The 23,151-nt window shown below is 37.1% G+C and overlaps 1 protein-coding gene across 1 annotated transcript in view; it reads left to right on the forward strand.

Annotated features, from left to right (window-relative positions):
• Positions 1 to 23,151, forward strand: part of LOC140328305 (uncharacterized) — a 64,661-nt gene that overhangs the window by 8,638 nt on the left and 32,872 nt on the right. The window contains exons 2-9 of the mRNA XM_072407806.1: positions 3,897 to 4,050; positions 5,425 to 5,570; positions 11,675 to 11,827; positions 13,380 to 13,463; positions 15,942 to 16,048; positions 16,859 to 17,024; positions 21,313 to 21,419; positions 21,904 to 22,116. Of these exons, the coding sequence (XP_072263907.1) occupies positions 3,897 to 4,050; positions 5,425 to 5,570; positions 11,675 to 11,827; positions 13,380 to 13,463; positions 15,942 to 16,048; positions 16,859 to 17,024; positions 21,313 to 21,419; positions 21,904 to 22,116 (1,130 nt within the window). The remainder of the gene's footprint in view (positions 1 to 3,896; positions 4,051 to 5,424; positions 5,571 to 11,674; positions 11,828 to 13,379; positions 13,464 to 15,941; positions 16,049 to 16,858; positions 17,025 to 21,312; positions 21,420 to 21,903; positions 22,117 to 23,151) is intronic.

The following is a 23,151-nucleotide window of genomic DNA, read 5'->3' on the forward strand; positions in this document are numbered from 1 at the left end:
ACCCACTCTCCCATCACAGGTCACAGGCCTGGGAGGGTTGTGTCTCTGGAACACATGGTCTCTGGGCCTGAGCCAGGGACCACCAAAATTTTTATGTGAACGACTGGATTCTCAGTTTTATAGGAAAACTGCACTGGGAGAATGCTGTTTCTGACATACTTTGAAGATAATAAGGCTGGGAACAAAGATGCGTTTTAGGAAAGAAATGCCCAGAATCTTCTTAACAGAAATTGACAGAAAATAACTTTAAAGTTAGGGAACATTCCCATCTTAAGCTCATCTTCCCATCTTAACCCCATCTGACTGTACAGTCTCCTTTAGATCTGCCAATAGCTGTGTACAGCATACAAATCCTTTGAATTATTTAGATGGGCCTATTTATTACATAGTTTTGATAAATGTAAAGAAATTGCAAGGTTATACAGTATAAATATAACCTTTATGATGTGATTTTGGCACTTGTCTTTAGTGGAATTATCCCTACTGGAAGATCTCTTCTCTGAAAGGTTTGCTTCCCCATCCTTGGACCTGATTTATTAAAACTCTCCAAGACTGAAGAAGATAAACTATCATGAGTGGACTGGAGTGATCCAGTAAACGTGAAAGGGATTTCCTAAAATCATTTGCTATTAGTTGGCAAATATTTTTGTTCCTGGACCAGATCCATTTCAGGTTTGCTGGATCACTCAAGTTCTCTCCTGATATTCTATCTTCTCCAGTCTTGCAGAGCATTATTAATTCAGGCCTAATATGTTGAAAATAGTCACCAATGAATTTAGAAAACGACCTGCCCATGTTAGAATTTCACAGTGATCAAAATATCAGACCTGTAGCTATTTTTGTGATAGCACCTAAAAGCACTATAGGGAAGATGAATCATGATTTTTAATAATAATAACAAATTATTATTATTAATAAACAGAATTTATATAGCATCAACGTATTACTCTGCTCTATACAATAAATAGGGGTTGCAAATGACAGACAGACACAGACAGTGACACAAGAGGAGGAGAGGACCCTGCCCCGAAGAGCTTACAATCTAGGATTAGAACAGCGAGGTTCTATGCAATGCATCATACAATATTTCACCATGTCATTGGTTGTACCAGAGGGACTAGAATGCCAAATACTTCCTGGTGAATAATAGTATTGTTACTATAGTAGTGTTGTGTGACAGATTCGGGGTGAATCAGAGTTTTGCATGTATTTCCATATTTCTGCCTTGTCATTCATTTTAATTTGGCTGTATAGAAAGTATATGACCAACTCTTCAACCTTCTATTTTCAAAATTGTTTTTTTAAAGAATGTTCCAGAACTGCACAATAATTGACAATAGTTGTAGAAATGTGAGCTCTACATAATATCATTTGGATTAATTGTGACAGGTCACAATGACAAATGTCAGATAAGTCACTTGAAAGAAGCTTCATCCAAACAAGTATATAGAGCGCTCAAATGATTGTCTCCAAATGATCACTCAACTGATATCTCCAAGCTATAAAAATCCTCTAACGCATTTCGCCCACCTCACAGGCCTAGTCATGGAGGGCCTAATCATGTCCCCCAACCCCCTCACCCTATAGCTTCTTCTCATATTTTAGACTCTGTTGGGGCTAATGCTGCTTTCTTGCTTGTGAGGCCATATTTGATTATTTGTACATGAAATCATTTTGCAACATATACCTTTGGCTTTACAGATTCTTTCCTAAAAATTCCACGTTGGTATTATTAAAAGGGAAGCAACAGTACGTCCTATTTCCATTGTAGCTAAATGTTTCTGATGTCTAAAGGAATATCCTGTTTCCAGTGATTATTTTCTATAAATGGACACCACACTTGCACATAAAGCTGCAACAAATCTCTGCATATCAGAGATGATATCTGGGTTGTCAGCTATTTTATGTGACTGATATATGTTCATCCATTTATAGATTTCATCAGGAAGTTTAACAGGTCTGGAAGGGTTTTTTTATTGGCTTAATTTCTACATTATTCTAACAATAATAAATAATACTAAAGCTTTCTGTATATTCCACCACTTATAAAGTGGAACTATACTTCTGCAACTTCTAATTGCAACCAGGCAGGTGCAGAAGGGATAGACAATGTACCTTCTGCAATAAAATCACCTGCCTGATCACAATTTTTTCATTACACTTACTTGTCTGTGCTCTGTTGCAGGCACATTTTAACCCATTCTTCTTCTGGGTTTCTGATCTTCAGCTATCTTTATTGGTCAGGCCAGAATAATGTAGTTCATGTTCATGTGCATGGGAATTCATTCAATCCCCGCACCACGGGGTGTTGGGATACCTGGCATATCCTGGCATTTCACTAACCTTGTTATTCCACTAACCCGACTCTCTCCTCTACAATCTATGATGAATGCTGCGGCCAGACTCATCCATCCTTACCACCGCTCTTCTTCTGCTACGACTCTTTGTAGTTCTCTTCATTGGCTTCCATTTCACCTTAGAATCAAAGTTAAGCTCCTGTGCTTTGCCCTAAAATCCCTACACAATTCTTGTCCCATTTACTATTCTGACCTGATACAAAAATACTCCCCTTGCCGCTCTCTCCGCTCCTCCAATAACCTACTAATGACTTCCTCACTCATAACCTCATCACACACACTACTCTGAGACTTTTCTAGAGCTGCCCCGACTCCATGGAATGGTCTTCCTTGTTCTATTTGGCTTGCTTACACTTTCTGCTCATTTAAAAGAGCACTCAAAACCCATTTTTTCAAACTTGCCTACCCATCTTCTTCTGTATTTTGAAACCCTGTGTCACTGTCTGTATCTATCTGTCATTTGCAACCCCTATTTACTATACAACCCTGCATATTATGTTGGTGCTATATAAAATACTGTGTAGTAATAATAAGAAAAAAAGAATGTAAACAGGCAGGTAAGTATGCTTTATTACATAGTCACTTCTGTAAATAAAAATCCTCCCTGCTCGCAATTTGTAGTTGCAGTTCCGCTTTGTAAGTAGTGAAATATACTGTAAACTTCTCACTTCAGATTTATTTCAGTTCCTATAAAGGCTTTAGTGTAAGCATTCATCTTAAAATATGACAGGACCTTCTTAGGCTGCATAAACAACCAAAAAGTTACAAGGGTTTATACATTACCCCATTGAAAAGCTTTGTGGAATAAAAACTCTGAGCAACCATAATGCCTGGTAAGGGCATATCCTATTGAAAGGGGACCTGTAGATCTAAGAAACAAAGCATTTTGTTTTGGTCATTTCGTCTGTCATTTCAGTCTTCCTGGTTTGTTTGCACTGCACTTAAAATCCATTTTGAGAAAAAAAAAAACTATCTTCTATTCTAAAAACATCATATCTTTTACAAAGTTCCTGCACCTGCTGTCGTAAACAAAAAAAGTTTAACAACTTTATTTTATTTTTTTGTACAATTAAATATGTTGCCCTGAACATTGAATAGTGGATCTAGCAACAACTATCCATAACTTCTCTATAGATTATATGGATGTTACAATCAAATTGCTTTCAGAGCATTACATTGTCAGAGCAGTATAGAACATAGGGAGGGGACTATTTATGGAGGTTTTCTAGTATGTGTGAATGATGCTTCCGCTGGTACAAGTGAGTGTCTGCATACCCCCATAACCTTATGATTGTCATCTGATTCAGTGGAATTGGCCACATCAGTTGACTGCAATCTTATGTCTATGAGCTGATTTAGCACTGTGTGTCCTGGACTATTGGGCAGGTCGCACTTCTTTATACCACTGTTTCAGTATACGCACACAATTATTATGCAGTTGTTTTCTCTAGAATGATCCAATAACAATGATATTTTATTAAAGTTTATTTATCTAAAATGTGTATTATTTTCTAAGTCTTTGTAAAATGTTCATTTCAGCACCTGGAGAACACAGTACTCAATCCGGTCAGTGCAGATGAAGACCGAATCTTGAGCGTTCGCAGTGTAGAGGGGGAGAGAGATGCACTTACTCCTGTGCCTGCACGCATCCGGGAGATAATCACCCACAATCTGAGTGACGACTCTCCGTACAGTAAGTCCATTGTATCCCTTCTACCTGAACTGACCTGAACAAAGGTTTTTTAAATACATTTTATACAGCATATAAACCAATATTCCTTTACACCAATATACTTTGCTTATTTCATTACTATAGTCTGTAATGGTTTAACTTCTGTAATGTTTCTCTCTTGTCCTTTTTTGCCTTTCTTGGATGCCGATTTCCTATACTTTCATCAGATGTAAGTAGTACTATTAGATCCCTTACGAAGTCAAGTAATATCGTTGGTGTACCATTCTGATATGTACTGTATTAAGGCCTGTCATCGGGCTTTGAGTTAGTGTCCATGGCATCACTTTGAAATCATTTTAAGATGCCTTCAGATTCATTACCAGAAACATTTCACATCCATTAACAGATACATTTTACCTGCAGATGACCACCTGCATTTGACCCATATGAAGCAAACCAAATTCCAATGACTAAAGCTTTTTTGGCTTTCATTGGTTCCTTTTCCTCCTTCATTATCCTTTCAATTACATTAAAAAAAAATCCTTTACTATTTTCTATTTTCATAACATTCCTTTTTTTTATTTCTTATACATTCCTTATATAATAATGACTCTATGAGTAGGTCTTTGTTCATCTCTTTTTCAATTCATACAAGGTATGGTAACGCCTACATATGAGCCGTCATTTAGGAACTGAAATCCAATAAATACAAAAAAGGTGGGCAAGGGACAATTAGGCTGGGAAATAAAGGCAAAATAACACGGCACATACCCCAGCCACAAAATGTAGTGGGTTAAATTTGACATGCTCTAGCTTCTGATGTCCATTGCAAGAAGCTCACAGTGTGCATTGAAATGAGAATACACAACTTTGGTTCAGTTGAGAAGCCTCTACAGCTGTTCAAAAAAGGTGAGGCTGGATTTCAACTATTAGGCATTTGTAAAGTGACATTTTTCTTTGTTGTGTTTAAAAAAAATGTGGGGTAGGGCATGTTAGGATTCGGTAGCTATCTGGAAATTTCCCCAGAACACTGCCAGATAATATTTAGATGACATTTCCAGGTACAGAAAATGCACATGCAAGTAGCAGTCATCAAAAATCAGAAATCAAAACATCAGTTTTTGTGTTACAATATTTAACTAGATGTAATGGTAAAATCAGTTATAATTCAGATAATTTATCAAACAAGTAAATGTACATCAAATACCTTAAGTGATCATTTATATCAGTCATAAAATTGATGGAATATAGAATGAAAATTGCATGCAACCCCTATCAATCAACTCCATCTCTCTGCTACTATCTTTTTGGGTAACCCATCGTACTCTGGGAAACATGCGTCATGCATTTATTGTTTATTTGTAACAAAACCATTTTTTGTCCTTTTAAATTAAGGTTTCACAGACACTTTCACTGACCTTAGTCTGAAGGAGGAGAATAGATCTCTGCAAGATGAGTTACTTCGTTTAAAAGACCTGCTGTCTCTAACCCGCTCTGAGCGCGATGACCTCACCTTAAAAAACCATGCACTAAATGAAAAGGTAAGAAGGATCAGTACATGCCTACACATATGCTATTGGCACAATATTCTTAATACACTGTATTTTATATAGCGCCATCATATTACGCAGCACTTTACAAAGTCCAAAAACATATCACTAGCTGTCCCTTAAAAGAGGCTCACAATCTATTGTCCCTGCCAAAGTCATATGTCCTTATTATAGTCTAAGGTCACTTTTGGGTGGTAGCCAATTAACCGAACTGCATGTTTTTGGGGATGTGGGAGGAAACCTACGCAGACACTGGGGAAACCTGCAAACTCCATGCAGATAGTGTCCTGGACGAGAGTTAAACCTGGGACCTAGTGCTGTAAAGGCCAGGGTGCTAACCTGAGCCACCTTGCTACACATTCAGGGCCTTCCTACATTTCTTTTACTAGCTGCTTCATTTTGCACTCAAAATCTAAATACATTTTTAGAAGCAACCAACTAACTTATGTTATGAGGCAGTTCTTCTCAATGCTCCTCCTTAGTTATTAGGCTTGCTTGAATAGCTAAGTCTTGCTTATACTACTGCTTGCATCCTTTTGGAATAACTGCATTCTTTTCGTGGCTGTATACATGAGTAGGCAGATGTGGAATGAACTTGGGGACCAGGAGGAGATGTGGGGGCTTGTCTCATGTCAGAGATCTAGAGCAACATTATCTACATGACAAGTGCACATGTCATTGAGATAATATAATGAGTCAGTCAATTTGCAGCTTTTCCCTGCACATCAGCAGAAAATACTAGTAAATGAACAGAAGTATACCTGCTGGGAATGTTATGATTGCAATCACTCTACATACCGTCACTGGGTTATTCCATATTCATACACCTGAAAAGGTAGAAGAACAATAGGCAAAAAGTAAAGTCAGTTATCTACTAATTTCTAGGAAATATTCTCACTTAACTAAGGTCAGAAAAGTTAGTTTTCCTACGATTCTTCAGTCTTTTCTTTTCAGAATCTTGGCACTCAGCCTTTTACAAGAATATAGTGCTGTATGAACCTAGGAACACCTTGACCTGCATTTCCAGGCTCAGGTTCAAGGCCGATCAAGTAAAAGCAGGCAGAGAGGGCCACCGGACAGATGTAATAAATGTTAAGTAAAATGCACAGTTGTTTAGCAATTCAGAGTCAATATATGATATTCGTTTTTGATTTATTCATATCTTTATGGTTAACACAAACTTATGTGCATGTTTATATGTTTGGTACTGTTTAAAGTACTGACTGAGTTCTTTTTACAGTGCCCTCTGCATGTCATACACATCTTGGCTTAATGGGAATCTAAAATTCCCTGTTTGTGTGCTGTGTCAGCCTTTGGCAGCCCACAACAAGCCAACACAGTGACAACAAGGTCCTTGACTGCCTTGTGACCTTGTCCCTCAGAGCAGAACTTGCATCATTACCTCCAGCTGCATCCCTCCACTCCCTCCACAGGGCCACATTCCCACCTTCCCGAGCAGAATTAACGCTCTCTCATAACAGCACTAAATAAACTGTCTGGCTGTTAACAACCCTGTGGGAGTATTGCCCTCCCCACAAGCACTTTCCCAGGGACGTGTGATCTCCGATTCGTATCCCTTCCCCCCATAGATGCCTTCTAGCTGAACAAGAAAAGTCAAACTTTCACACTTTCAAAAAGAAATGCTTCTATAGTGACACATTTTATTGGACAACATAAATAATTCTCTATGGATTTGGTTCAGCATGAATGTTTTATATCAGAATGAGAGCTGTCAATGTAATAATTATTTCCAAACAGTTTTAGTGCCATTTAGCCACTAATTGAACCCCTCAACAACGTTGTTCTATCCTCTGGCACAAACGGGTCTGTATATATGACTTGCTTTAAAGGGGATGCGGTTTGCAGGACATGTTTAGCTATAAATTGGCTCAGTGGTTTTAGGGCGTATACTTTGCAAAAATGTAAAACCATCTATAAAGATCACCCCGTCTGTACCTGGGCTTTAAAACCGTGGCAGCATCATGCTAATGGCGCCAGTCAGCTGCTGGCACAATATCAAAATTGGCTTAACTGGATCTAAAACGTTTGAATACAGAGAAATAAAATAATAAAAAAAACATACAGCTACTCTGAAACATTTAGTAAGGAGGAGTTTGGCAACAATAGATAAATAGCCAGGCTGTACACAGATCTAGTTTTTAATAATTCATACAAGCAAAGATGCCCAAACAGTATATTAAAGGTTTTTTCATTTCCTTTTACCAAATAAAGCTTTATCTTTTTGAAGTGAGAAATCTCAGCTGGGGAAGTATCTGCAAGGAGTTTGTATACTGTACATACACTAGATTGTTAGTCCTTTTGAAGGACAGCTAGCGACATGACTATGGGCTTTGTACAGAGCTGCATAATATGTCGATGCTATATAAATACTGTGTAATAATGTCCACTGTAGAGGTTCCTGTGGACAAGCTTCAGGCATGTGTCAGGGCAATCAGTTTAACATCAGTTTGAGACCATTCAGTATTTAGTGACAGGCAGCAGGGTGGCTCAGTGGTTAGCACTCTTGCATTCACAGCACTAGGTCCCAGGTTCAAACTTCGTCCAGAACTCTGCCTCCAAGGAGTTTGTATGTTCTCCCAGTGTTTGTGTGGGTTCCTCCCACATCCCAAAAACAAGCAGTTAGTTTAATAGGCCTTAGACTGTGTTAATGACATATGACTATGGTAGATTAAGAGCCCCTTTGATGGACAGCTAGCAATTTGACAGTGGACTTTGTAGTAATATGTTGGTGTTAAATAAATGCTAGTAAATAATAATAGTACTAGATATTTGTGAATTTGAATTCAGATTGATTTATTAAAGCTCTTCAAGACTAACATACACTTTAATCAATGAACCTGAATGATCCTGCAAACCTGGAATGGATCTGGTCAAGGATTTCCTAACAAATAGCAATGATCTATTCCAGGTTTGCTGAATAACCCATCTTCACTGATGAAAGTGTATCTTCTCCATCCTTGGAGAGCTTTAATAAATCCGGCCCAATGTCTGAATATGGCGTTTTTGATGCTGTAAAACAAGACAAGACAGCTTTTTTCAAAATAAACTACATGTAATGCAGATGACAGTGCTGTGTAATGATTGCTAGATATTTCTGTGTTGCCATGATTGCAGGCAACAGATGCATTGCAGTCTTTCACTGTAGATAACAAGCAATTATAGCTTGTTCAGTAAACTATTCATGGACTTACCAGCTGTAAATCATGTGTGCAGTTTTCAGCCTAAACATAGCTTTTTTTTACTAATTTGAGAGATTTGTGGCAGCTCAGAAAAAGTTTCTAAGTTTTGATAAAATATTATGAATGAGCTTCTTCTGCGCATACATGCCAGGAATGAATGAACTCCTACAAGTCTGCGCGGGAGTTATGTCCTCCAATTAAGTTGGCCAAAGATTGTAAGGACGAAGAAGAAAAGAAGGAAGATGGCGACAATGAGAATAAAATTAATATAACTAGCAACAATCATGAAAATGTTTTTGTTGGTAAACAATAAAACTAAATGTAGAACTAATATTCATAGTCCTCACAAATCAGGAGGGCATGTGTAAACTTTAGTACATCCTCTACCTCTGAGCTCAAGACCAATATAGCTATTTTATTTGATTGATAGATATACACCATTTAGAAGATAGCCCATACACAATTACATTTGCTTACATTTTGCTTCGTAGCCCAGATGTTTAGTAAAGCAAAAAAAAAAAAAGTTTACCAGTAGTTCACTGTTCGTCACAGCAATTACTGAAACAAATAAAAAGAATCATTTTATTGGATAACATATTTTATATTTTATTCTGTAGATATTTATCAGTGATTTTTTTTTCGCAAATGCAACATATGTTTTAGGTTTAGTGATTCTATTCTACAAATTTTCAGAGAAACAATAAAAAGTTCCTATGAACAAGAAAATAAGTCGGTTATGCCATTTTATTCCAGCACTTCACATGACTGAATCAGGTCGATGTGATCCTCTGGGGACCAGTTATTCCATACAGTGACTTGCTCATTTATGGTTCATGGAGCTAAGAGGGTAGGGAGTAGCATTGCCTTATAACAGGGGCCACAATGTGTGAGCAACAGAATTCTCTGTGGAGGGACCACTCCCACAGATCACTTCCAAATGTTAGCAAGAACAAATACTAAACCTTTTGCTGCGTGTTTCTGTTTACATATCTTGGGGAATCCTTATGAAAAATTTGTTATAACAATTTGATTTAACTTCAGATATTCAGCCTATTTTGTTAGTCTTTATGAAACTGTTTATGTCACTGTAGACCTGATGTTATTCATTGTTTTCTGTAAATGCAAGCTGTAGAAAACTCTCGTAGAATAGTGTATAGATTGTAAGCTCTTCTGGGCAGGGTCCCCTCCTACTGTGTTACTGTGTGTATCTGTCTGTTATTTGCAACCCCTATTTAATGTACAGCGCTGAGTAATATGTTGGTGCTATATAAATACTGTTTATTATTATTAATAATAATAATAATAATAATAAATACACATTGACGCCTATAACTTATCTTAGTAATTTAGTTCTTTTTAGGTATATACTATTGTTTTTTATTTTTGACAACCCTACCTTAATAATATCACTTCATGTGTCTTATGTGATGGCCTTTTAAAATTTGGCTACCGTGCAGCACTATGTTTGTTTTGTTGCATCACTTGCATCTGCTGCAAGCACTGTGAACCACAACCCAACGGGAGCACATAACAAGAGCCTGGTCAGTCATTCACAAACTATACACAGTCATTTTCAGTTGTTCCTTTGTCCTGTTTGTTGTTATAAGCAAGCATAGCATGTGATACACCCAATTGCAGTGCCTTGAGTAAAATGCCCCTAAAGTCAAAGGGTTGGGAAAACCAGAACAGGAATTCTGCTACAGAGATGTAACTGCTATATAGGAATTATCATTATTAATAATATTATTAAATAGGTATTATATAGCGCCAACATATTACTCAGCGCTGTACATTAAATAGGGGTTGCAAATGACAGACACAGACAGTGACTCAGGAGGAGGAGAGGACCCTGTTCCGAAGAGCTTAGGAGGTGGGGGAAGTAACACGCAATAGGAGGGGAATGGAAAAGAACTGTTTATTTAAACCAAGTTGATAAAATCACATATAAGCTTTAATATATATTGTTGTAATATCAAAAAGTATTTTTAATTCTCCAACTTTTCATTAAATAATACTGATTGTTCTCCAGTGAAAGTTTTAAAGTAACAGTGTGTGTGTTTGGTGTTCTATTCATAGTAGTGTGATAATGCTTCACCTGTTTCCTATAAAAAATTCTAAAAATATGGAAATCATGAGCTAGATAGGGTTTACATGAAAAAAACATACATGCTGTGGTTGTATTGTGTTGTTACCTTGTCACACAGACATTGGTGTCTGCAAGTGGCCATTTTAACACACATTACATGGATGTGGTCCCATGTTATCATTATCAGAATATCTGTCCTGAGAAATGCTATTTGGTAATATGCTATTTAAAAGTTGAACTATACTACACTATACTCACCTGTACCTGTTATTTCTTCTGTGATCTTTATCCATCTTGATTAGCCAGGTCGGGGTGACATAACTCTTGTGCAGGCACAGGAGTTCATTCAGTCCTGACAAGCAGGGGGGAAGCTGGGATTGCCGGATATTTTGGCATGCGCAGCTCAGTGTTTTGACATTTCTCTGCAGCAATCGGGCGGGTAAGAATGATTATTGCAGAAGGAACATCTCCTGCCCCTTTTTGCAATAATGCCCAGCTCGATCCAACATTTAGTTGGAACTTAAGTTCCTCTTTAACTACTAATAGCCATGTTAAAGCACATTCACTGGGCTGAGTATGCACCAAAAAAATAACATTGCAAAAAATACCCAGATCATCACATCCTCACTTTATTTACCAGGCTAAGTAAAAATTCATAAAACCTTTATACTTCTGTTTTTGTTTATAATTTTACTTTTAAACTTGCTTTTTCTGGTGCTATTCCCAATAAACATTTGTATTCTGTTATTTAAATGTAATTGATGGTAAATGTCGTGTAAACGTTTTACGTTCTCTGCACCTCATGACAGCTGGAACAGATGATGAGATCTGGAGAGAGTGAAACGGTTTCTGACTTGAGAAGACGCTTCCAAGATGAGGAGATGGCATATAAACGCAAACTGGCTGCCTACCAGGAGGGGCAGCAGAGACAAGCTCAGCTAGTGCAAAGGTTGCAGAATAAGGTAAACTCTAATAGTAACTTTTTTATTGTTCATTTTTAAATAAAATAAAATACTTCAAACAGCAGGATTCACCGAGATTAACAGTTATTCAAAGATAAATGGTAATCAAGATGAGATAGAAGATCAGTATTCTTAATAGCATGATCAGTATTAATAAAGAAATAAACGATCATCATTTAGCATAAGAAGTATTTATTCAGGCTCAGAAATTTTGATGAAATGATAACAGATTACCTCTCATGATGGAAAAATGAGTGATTTTTGGTCTGTGATAGGTCTATGACAGGTCAGTATTTATGATAAGGATTGTTGGGAGTCATAAGATTGAAATGGAATATCCTCTACAGATCCCCTACAAAACCTAAAGCAGGTCCATAAAGTGTAGGTGGCATTCCTAATACCGGTATGTGTATATTTATATAAAAGTATACTTTTACATTACAGCACACTTACCCACTAGTGCAGGGTCCCCCAACCCCCGGTCCCCAGCCCACTAGTGGCCGTCTGACAGGTAAGCCACAGCTCTAGCCAGTGCATCCCCCAGTGGGGTCAGGAGAAGGACCCCGCCGGGGGCGCACCAGCCAGAGCTGCAGACCAAGTCCCACATACAGATTGTAGGCTCAGGGTGTGTCTCTGGATTGGGTGGGATCTGGTATCAGATCCCACACATGGCTCTCTGCACATGCCCGGCTTGGAGTCCGTGCATTTAGTGGTCTGTGAGCTTCAAGAGGTTGGGGACCACTGCACTAATGTACCCTCCTACAGTAGTGACAGGCCCAAGCTGGCTGTTGCTGCTTTGTTCTCTGCCATCTTCTCTGCTGCTTCTTCCATGGTCCTCATCACTGCTCCTCATCTATTGAGTGGTCAACTGATGATGTAACTCCTGTTCATGCCAAGAATGCACAAAAGAAGAAATTGTCAGGAACCAGGGGAGACATTTTTGGGCAAATTTGCAAATCTTCTGCCAAAAACTCCTGAATGTTGGCATTCTTTTTTAAACATTAGTTCCCTTTAAACAAATGCTTTGCTTTGCCAACTCTTGTGAGAAAGAGATTTTCTTTTACTTATATTTATATCATACTTACTTTATATCATTGAGTCAGGAACCGATAGAGGACAATTCCGCTGAAATTGTTAATGAAACAGGATGTAAATTAGCCATGTAGAATATCTCAATGATGACCTTGCTGTAACTATTTAACGGCCTAAAAAACATATTCCTTAGCTGTTACCTTACAATGTAATACCTTAATATCTTGTATTACCATGACTATCGAATACTAATGCATAAAGTAGACAACGTATAATGCACCAATAGTCTTCTAAAAATCTTCTAAAAATTAGTCATCTAGAAGTGCTAGGATCCTTTTTACACCAACCTTTACTACTAATTCAAAAGGTATTGAAGATATTAGAATAGCTAGACAACTAACTGTTTCAGAGGAATTCAGTTATGACAGCCTATATAAAATTTCTGTTAGGGGTTTCCTTAAAATTTATACTGTTGTTAATAATGAAAAGCTTTTCCTGACGCTAGGTCCCTATTTTCCAGGTCCTGCAATACAAGAGTAAATGTGGAGAACTGGAACAGAAGCTTCTTGGGAAAACCTCAGAGAATGAGCACCAGAGATTGTCAGTAAGTATACAATGCCAGATAATGTACATAAAATAAAGAGCAATGACTGTGCTAGTAAAAGTAATCAATGGCTGTATTTGGTTGTACAGATCTGTTTTAGTCCTGCAGTTTAGCTCAAAGTTCTGCTAATCCTTTTTAACCAAAAACAAAAACAAAAAACACCAAAATCACAGTATGATAAATCCAGCAACAAAAATTTGGTGTCATACTTCTGTCTTACCCTTAAATTAATGCACACATACACAGCATAATGCAGGATACTATGTACAGTATGTAAAATACTGTGATCATTGGCCTTTTCATGTTTATTATGAGGTATTGTAGAGATTGCACAATGCAGACCATTCACTCTAATATAAAATTCACTCACCTGTGAAGAATAATGAAGCCTGGCACCTCTGCATTGAAGGACTCCTGTCTGCCCTAGACCAATTAAAGTTTTAAAGGGTCACCAATCCTAGCTGTACTAAAAGAAAAAAAAATCCAATTTATTGTTTTTGTCGGATAAAAAGTCAGTTAAAAGACAAGTTAAATGAATAGAATTTCTCAGTCTGTTCATACTTTGCCTAAGTACCACAAGTTTGTGGTTGACACAGGACTGGAAGGCCCGCAGACAGTAATGTAATAAAAAAAGCCCTTAGAAGCCCTCTGAAATATGGTGCCCAGACCCACTGACAGTTCACCATAACAAACAGAAAGGTGAGCGGGGACACACACAAAAATGAAACCTTTACAGGATTCTAAACATTTCAACACTCAATCCATAAAAAATGTTATCTTTAGATATACTTGAATATTGTGCTTTTACTTTAACATAAGAATGTCATTTCAAAGCATAAGGAATTTTATTCTTGGCATTGTGTGAAATCATAGGTCTTATCAGCACGTCTAATAATTCTCAAAGTGTAAACATGGACATTTCCTGTTATTGTTACACAAAGCTACATTAGTTGTTCCTGTAAGTCAGCTAAAGGTTTGAGACTTCTGTGAGGGATGGAGGGAAATATTGCATTATTAGCTTTTTACAAAGAACATGTTCAACCCATGTTTTTAAAATGCTAGGAATGTGAAAAATATTTAGGAATAATGTGCTAAACAAGTCTGAATTGGTCTTTAAATTACAAGTTAAAAACAATGTTTACTATTACATTTAAGCAGCTTTGGCACCGTGTTTGTGCTGTTAAGCATGTCTTGCCTAAATCCTCCCCAGCCCATTCCTCTGAGCACCTGCGGTGACTGCGAACAGCCAGTAACATGCTACAGCTGTGTACCTTTTGTCTTCTCTTGTATTATGTGTTGAGTAGGAATGCCTCCTTCCCACCACTGGGCTGCAGGTGTGCGCAACTTTGTGATTCTTGTAAAATAAGTGTCTTGTTAAAAGAATGCTGCACTTGTCATGTGTCATAGAATGGATAAAACAAAAAAAAATCAAATTACTATAAGTGGATTTCATTCTTTTTATTTAATTCCAACAACATATATCTGTGAGGCTAAAAATTTGGAAATAGGAACAATTGTTATGTTGGTTATAGAGCAAAAATTTCCCAAGAGCAACAGACAGGGATATATCTGTCAGTCACAAGTTGCTTTAGCCAAAGGAAGACCCAGCAAAAGACTTAGCTGACACTTTTAAAACTTTGGGCTGTTTTGCCTGCCTGAGGATTTGTATTTGAAGATATGAATGCAACCCTGCCAGCCAGCAAAGCCAGGTTGGAAACATTACTTTTCACTACTGTAGTTAGGCAATATGGCAAAGTGACTTTTGTCCCCTCAGCCTCTGATTGGATAGTGAAGTAGCTGTGAGGAATTAGCTTTTTTTTGATGGGCTGAAAGTTCTGCCTATTAGAGTTTCTCTGTATGGGGATTTACAAGAGTCTTGTGGAAATGCAGCAGTAGTTAAAAGTAAAAACATTTTTATATGTCAGCATTTATTTATTTGAACCATTTAATTTTTTTTTATTTGAGTTTTCAGCTTCCAGTAGTTCTGAAATGTCAAATTATAGCAAGCTTAAAAAAGCTATCATATAGCGAGCAATCATTAAACTACCAGCTATCAGACACTTTGCGACTATCAGTCACATCATTAAAGAAAAAAGAAAAGGCTTTGTGCTTTGAGATAAATACACATGTAATGCAAGGTTGATACCTATAAAAAAAAAAAAAATAAAAGTACCACACAAAACAATTGTGCATAGCACCATATCTGGTGTGTTATCATCTGACCTTTTTTTTAACCCAAAGGTGGCTAATTCAGGTCCATTCTGAGTATGGGAATATGTGAACCTCAATAAATCTTCAGCTATTCGTAACTCAGATTCCCGTTTGTTTTAACTTTACACTACTACTGAAAAATGTACCTGCCAAATGTACAGGTCATTGCTATTTTCTATGGCCTTCCTCTCTCTCTCTTTCTCTCATATATATATATATATATTTATTTATTTATATTAAAATAATAAATTTGTTTATCTCTGTTAGTTACAGGCACAGCTGGATACAGCAGAGTCCAATTTGCACAGGTTGGATCAGGATCGCAGTTCAGACCTCAAAAATGCCTTGGCCAGGCTGGAGGAGGAACAGCAAAGGTATGAAAAACTATGATTAAACCAGCTTTCATTCCTGCCTGTAATTTGAGGAAAGTAAATATATAAAAAATCAGGCATTTCCCTGTGGGAATCAATTACTGCCATTAAATTACATGGACCTGGAGGATTCCCACGAGGGATGTCAGATTCCCTGTTTTATAAATAGAGCCCTTAGTATTTTGTAGCATTAAATGAAGTATCTATGGATACTGATCACCCAAAATATTAAAACTTCAAACAGGTTAATGAATAACACTGATGGCAACAGTCAGTTATTGAACATGATATGTTGGAATCAGGACAAATGGGCAAACATAGAGATCTCCCTTTCACAAGGGCAAAATTGCTATAGCTAGGATAATGTGGCAGACATCTTTAAAAGGGCAGGTATGTAGAATGTTTCATGTATGTAGTGGTTAGTAACTGCCAAAAGTGGTTTGAGGAAGGACAACCATTGAACCAACTGACATCGGTACCCAAGCCTGTTAATTCCTATAGTGGCAGAAGGGCTAGCCATTTGGTGAAATCCCACAAAATGGAAACTAAGCCTCGTCAATACAGGAAAGTGTAAAAATACATAGTTCAGTGTACATACTTATATGAGGAAGCTCGCTCTACTCCCTTGTATTGGTCAGCAGACTACCAGGACTCTATCCTTCCAGTTCTGGCCAAGTTCCCTATCAGTCGACCAGAGCATTACTTTGAGGAACTCTAGTACAATTCGTTCATTAAAAAAGTAGTCTTATATAAACTGCTATTTTTCCAAAGGTCGTTTGATTTGTAGTGAATTATGAACTTGTTAATTTACAGAAGCAGCAGCCTTGCACAAGTAAACGTGACTCTCAGAGAGCAAATGGATCAATTAAAGATAGCTAATGACCGACTAACAGAAGACTTGAGACATCTGACCTCCGAACTCCACAGAGCACATGAGGACCTGGAGCAGCGTGAATCTGAATGGAGGAAAGAGAAAGAGGTGATTTCAGTAAACATACAGTATATAATATTTTAATATTAATTTTCCTGTTCTGGGAAGTTTGACAATCCAACAGCTTTTTGTGTGGCTTTGAGTAGCCTGGTATCACGCCTTTTAACACTACTGCAATCAGTGTGTAAATTATTGGTGAATTTCCCACACTACACAAACTGCTCTTACATTTTATTGCTCTGTAACTGAAAAAAATCTAGCATATAAAATTCAACTGTCAGCACATTTTAAGTAAACTGAAGATTATTCTAAAATTATTTTTTTTTATCTAAAAACCCAACAGTTTGTCTTGTGCTAACATACTCCTGGCCAACTATGTTATCTCATAGGTAATTAACCATCAGTGCTAGAGCTGTACATTCATAAACTGCATGTGTCATTGTCAGCATTGTGTTGCCAAATGACTGCTCAAGCTGACACCAAAAAGCTCCCACTCATCTTTTTACATTATTGCCCTTACAACTATTATGTCTTGTTATTACATAAACATTAAATTAAATTAATTATACATTGACGCCTATTTATAAAGACTTTACACAACAAAATGTTGCCACCTTTATGTAGAGATAGTTTATACTATTCAGTAGGCTAGTGAACTCGTCTTCCTACAAGGTGGTTATAAAAAAAGAAAAAAAAGATTGCCATAAAAAGATAAGGAGGTTGGTTTTAGGAGCTGGCTTTTAGTCAAATCTTTGGCTATTTATATTATTAAAAAAAAGCATCAGTAATACATAAAAAATGATTGATATATCCTACCAGATATTGAACCAATAAATGGACACTTACAAGTTACCAGGTCCTTACAATAAAAAAATCTGCAGGTTTAAAAAGAAGCTTTGGAGTTTTAAACCCAAACAGCTTTTTAAATTCTTATACCTTGAGGATCATAACTTACCCAGTTTACTATTGCACCTTGTAGTTTTTCTAAGGGGACTGGTTCTATGTCATTCAATTGCTGACTTCATATTAGGTAGAAAATATTCAAAATTCACAGTCCTGTTGAACTTTGTTAATGTGCCCCTTGAATTATGAACCATATGCCCCACCCCAAATACTCATTTCACTAAAATGTTTACCTTCACACATGTGAGAAAAAGAGCCTATCAACTATCAGGATTTTACGGGGTTTATAAGTGAATGTTTCCCAAACTGTAGTGTAACCCTCCTCTTAGCCATAATAACGTCATATTTATTTAGCCAACCCATAAAGCATTTTGCATTGTTATATTTACACAATTGACATATACAGGTAGTCCCCGAGTTAAGGACATCCGACATACAGACCACTCCTAGATATGAACAGGGCTTCCCTGCTTGTTCGTAGGCAGGACGAGGCTGGACAGGGGGGAGGGGGTGGTTTGCATTACTTGCAGAAGAAATTTTTTGCTAAACACAGCTGAGGTTGTGCTTGATCTTAAGAGCTGAGCTGATCTGTAACATCTTGTAACTCTTTAATGACCAAGACAAACTCTTCAGCTGTTTCTTTTTGCATATCAAACCACAGCTTGCTCCAGAAGTTAATGAATGACTAGGCTCCATAAAGCTTTTTTTTTGCTTTGTGATTAGCTCACAGTTAGGATTTTATGCAGTAACTGACACCACACTGCCTAATATTGTGTTGAGACAAACATCTGTCCTAATTGCATTTACTAAAATAATGTAAATGTTCCTACTTACATACAAATTCAACTTAAGAACAAACCTACGGTCCCTGTCTCGTATGTAACCCTGGGACTACCTGTTTCACAATTTATGTATGTTTTAGTGTGTCTTTGTTTGAACCGAATCAAATTCCATGACATTTAAATAGGATTTTAGCCAGGACATCACCTTTTAAAAACTAAAAGATCTTCCCTGTTGCTAACAATTATTTTGCTTGAATTTTTTGCATTTGTTTGTTGAATGGTCCACCTATGGTTTGAGTTTATGGTCAGAAGCAGACAACAAGGTATTCTTGTATACCTTTCTTTAAAAAGTTTATTTATGCTTCACTAATTCTGTGAAATATTCAGACTTGAGATAGGCAGCACTTTTGTTTTTATTTGGAGAGCAGACATGATCTGGAAAGGTTCTTAGCCACCTGTTGATGGTCTGTATGGAGGTCCCATTCAATTATCGTTTTACTACATGTTCTCCTAGGGAATGTATTGGCAGTGCTGCATTTCAGGCTTTGTAATCTTTGTACACAGCCTGCCAGACATAACTGATGGCGACCCATGACTCTATAAACCCTTCTGTAACTCTCTCCATACCTATGTACAGATTTTCTTTTTATGTGAAAGGTAATTTAGGATTATGTAATTAAAGGGAACACCCGAAAGCAATGACCCTTTTTCAGGGTATTCACATACTAGAGATTCACACACTTTTTATATCAATGATCTTGATTGTCATTTTTTAGCAAAAAAACAATTACATAATCAAAATAGTTTCCAGTGAATTAAAAACAAACAGAGGAAATCCTTTATTTTAGAAAGGCCAAGTCTAAGTCTTGGCCAAATTTTCATTTAAATGCTGAGTTGGGATTTGATTCTGTTCAGACACGACATCCTAAAATTGTACATGAACTTAAACAATTCTGCGTGCAGGAATGGGCCAAAATAACTCTTATCCGCTTATTTTTAATGATCTTTGCTGAGATATACTGTATGTGTAAATTTGTTTAAGGCTTTGCACATTTTTACAGCCTTAATATTTATACCCTGCAGGGTGATTCTAGGTAACTAGTGAAAGGTCTTGACCCTTACTAGGTAATCAGAAGTTATTTGTACCAAAATCATTCACAGTAATGTATTTACATATTCGGAGCAAAGAGTAAAAGCACTTTAAAACAATCCCCAATAATCTCTGTATCTGTAAACTTTGTGAAGAAATTCATATATACTTTTCCAACACTTACATCAAAATCCTACTGCTGGTTGTTTACATTAGAGGCTAAAATTCTGCTTTTGGGAGTAAAAGCTTGCTTATAAATGTTGAATATTTATTTCTTCACTATACTTGTAGATACAGATATGAATGAGGGATTAAGGGAAGTGCAGTTACTGCTTGTACAATATATGTAAATACATTAGTGTGCATGATCTGGGCACAAGTTCTCTTTAGAGTCTTTCATCTGGGGGGAAAAATGTACCATGTATGTCTATATAAAATAGATTTTAAAACATTTCAAGAGCAATCTCAGATCATTTAACAAAAGCTCTCCAAGGCTGGAGAGAATACACTTTCATAAGTGAAGCTGGGTGATCCAGCAAACCAGGAGATAACCTGGTCGAGGATTGAAAACATTTGATAACAAATAGCAAATTACTTTTAGGAAATCTTTTCTGGGTTTGCTGGATAAATCACCCAGCTTCACTGATGAAAATGTATCCTTTCCAGCCTTGGAGAGCTTTAATAAATCAGGCACATTATGTATTTGTAACATTGTTAGGCCAACTAAAAGCTGACTTACAATGTATTGTTCCTGTCCAGTATTTTTTTTTTCTGAGAAGTATCCAGTGTAAATTTCTCCCACCCTCCCACTCTATGAAATACCATAACCACAGTTCTTATACTAAAGTAAAAATAAATAAGCAGCGCCAGAGTACATCTCTTTCAGTGCATGCTGGGGAATGTTGCCAATTGTCATATTTCTCAGGAGTGAGAAGTTATAAATAAACAGGTAGCATTTTACTTAATGTTATCACTGTTTTGTTAAAGTTCCTTAGAAGAAAAATGACTGCATTTTATAGATAACAAAGAATAATTTTACAATGCAAAGCCAATGAATCAACAGAAATGCTGTTTCAGCAGGGCTGAGTTTGCTTATATTTTTCACAGTTAGAATGGAGTTAAAAGGTTAAAGGTTCAAATTCAGGGTTTACATTTAATATCTGTGACCCACACCATGAGGTAAGGCAGAGGATAATCAGAAAAATGATGATGTTTCAGAATTTTTGCGTATGCCTGTTTACAGGGACCTGCTGGGTTATATGCAGTATGTACATGTAAAGTTGAGAAATGTTCTACTGTGGTAACTTTAAATATCCAATCATGTGTAGATAAATGGGAATTCACTTTTCACCTGATTGGATAATTGTAGTAAATTTTAACTAATGCTATTGAGTGAAGATTCTTAACTTCACCTAAAATCAGCCGCATTAGCAGCTTTCAGTAATGTCTGTCAGCATACAGTAGCCATCAGTATTGGTTTCTTTACAGAATTATGCTACTCATATGATATATAGTCTAATAAATTAGGTTGTATTTTGACGTTTTGCTTTTATCTTTGTAGAGTTATACATCCTACCTGAGCAATGAACACAGCAGTATCCTAACACTGTGGAGGCAGACCGCCACCTTGCGCAGCCAGTTCCTGGATCTGCGTTCTTTGGCAGACAGGTAAGGGAATTATCCTAACTTTGCAAGAATACAGGTTTAAATTGCTGTTTTTCCTAACATTGCAGACAGGTGTGAATATAGAACAGGATCCTAACTGCTTAGCGTTGGATGTTCTCCCTGTGTTTGTCGGAAATCTCTCGATACTTTTGTTTCTATTTATTCCCTAAAACATACTGTTAGATTACCTGGCTTCCTCCAAATAATGGTCTTAAATTATGTTAGGGACAATATAATATAGTGACATACACATTAGACATCAGACGAACGTTCATGCTAGTATCAGGTGAAAATCTAACATGAAGGAGAGCATAGTGGAGTGTTGCATCCTTTCCCCTCCCCTCTCTTTAGAACAGATTGTCACTGTTCTGGACCACTCTTCAAAATCACAATCCATTGGTGTAATAGGACCAGGTGTCAGTATGGAGGCAGAAAATATAAAAAGAAAAAATAATTGAACATGTTTTTGCCTTGTCTTCCCATTCAGGGGTCTTGGTGAGATGAAGAGTGAAATATCTCGTAGCACACGACGTATGCACACAGCCTGCTTGAATTTAGACTCCAACTTGCGTCTCTCCCAGAATGCTGCTGGGGCTTCCCTGCATACAGCCCGTCTTGAACAGCAGCTTCGGGACAAAGTACGACAAATGATCCAGATGCAGAGCCAGTGGGATGCTGAGAAAGTGGAGCTGAACTCCAGGTAGTAACAACACATGACAGTTAGGTCATTATTAAAAAACGACTAAAAAATTGACATAATTAACCTGAATGTGATATATGTTGGACAATTTGTCTGGTTAGCTTTTCCCTTTTTGTTCTAATGCAGACAGAAAAAGCACCCAAGTAACCCAATGTCCCCAAAGTCACCCGACAGGCGTGTATTATCTAGATGAAAGCTGTTGTCTTACACCTCCCTCAGTACTAAAAGCCAGATGCAGTGAACATGTGTTTTAGTCAGTGGCCCTATGTAAATGCTTGCTAAGTGATATGGCTAAATTTCTAACTTTGTCCAGTGGCCCACATGTTATCCCACTCAATGGGCCTGAAGCTCTCCAAGCCTGTAGAAAAAAGACTATCAGCGATGAACTTGAGTAAGCTAATAAACCTCAAATCGATTAGGTCTAGGATTGAAAACATTTGCCAACTAATAGCAAATGTTTTTTAAGAAATCCATTCTAGGTTTGATGGATCACCCAGGTTCCCATGATAGACTATCTTCTCCAATTTTGGAGAGCTTTAATAAATCAAGTCCAATTTGTCATGTGCTATGTTTAGGACAAAACCTTCATAGCTAGATGCATTGGGCTGTTTAACATTGTATGCTAGGTCTAATTTGCAAAAGCTCGAACAAAGGATGTTAGAAAAGGTTAATCTATAGCAACCAGTTACATTTTTCCACCTAAAAAATATAACCTCACTTGCCTTTACTTTTTGATGCAACTACTTCTTATATGAGTGATGGATTTTGTTTTTTTACTGAAAATACAAAATCTTTTGATCATACTTCAAACCATGAAACCATTTGTTATGGGCAATGGTTTGTGTATTCTTTAACACACATTGATTTATAAAGGCTGGAGAGGATACACTTTCATCAGTGAAGCTGGGTGATCCATCAATTCTGAAATGGATTTCTATTGAAGCCATTTGCTATTTGCTAGGAAATATTTTCAATTCTGGACAGGATCTATTCCAGGTTTGCTTCACTGATGAAAGTGTATCTTCTCCAGCCTTG

This window comes from Pyxicephalus adspersus, chromosome 4, assembly GCF_032062135.1.
Source record: "Pyxicephalus adspersus chromosome 4, UCB_Pads_2.0, whole genome shotgun sequence".
NCBI classification, from domain to species: Eukaryota; Metazoa; Chordata; class Amphibia; order Anura; family Pyxicephalidae; genus Pyxicephalus; species Pyxicephalus adspersus.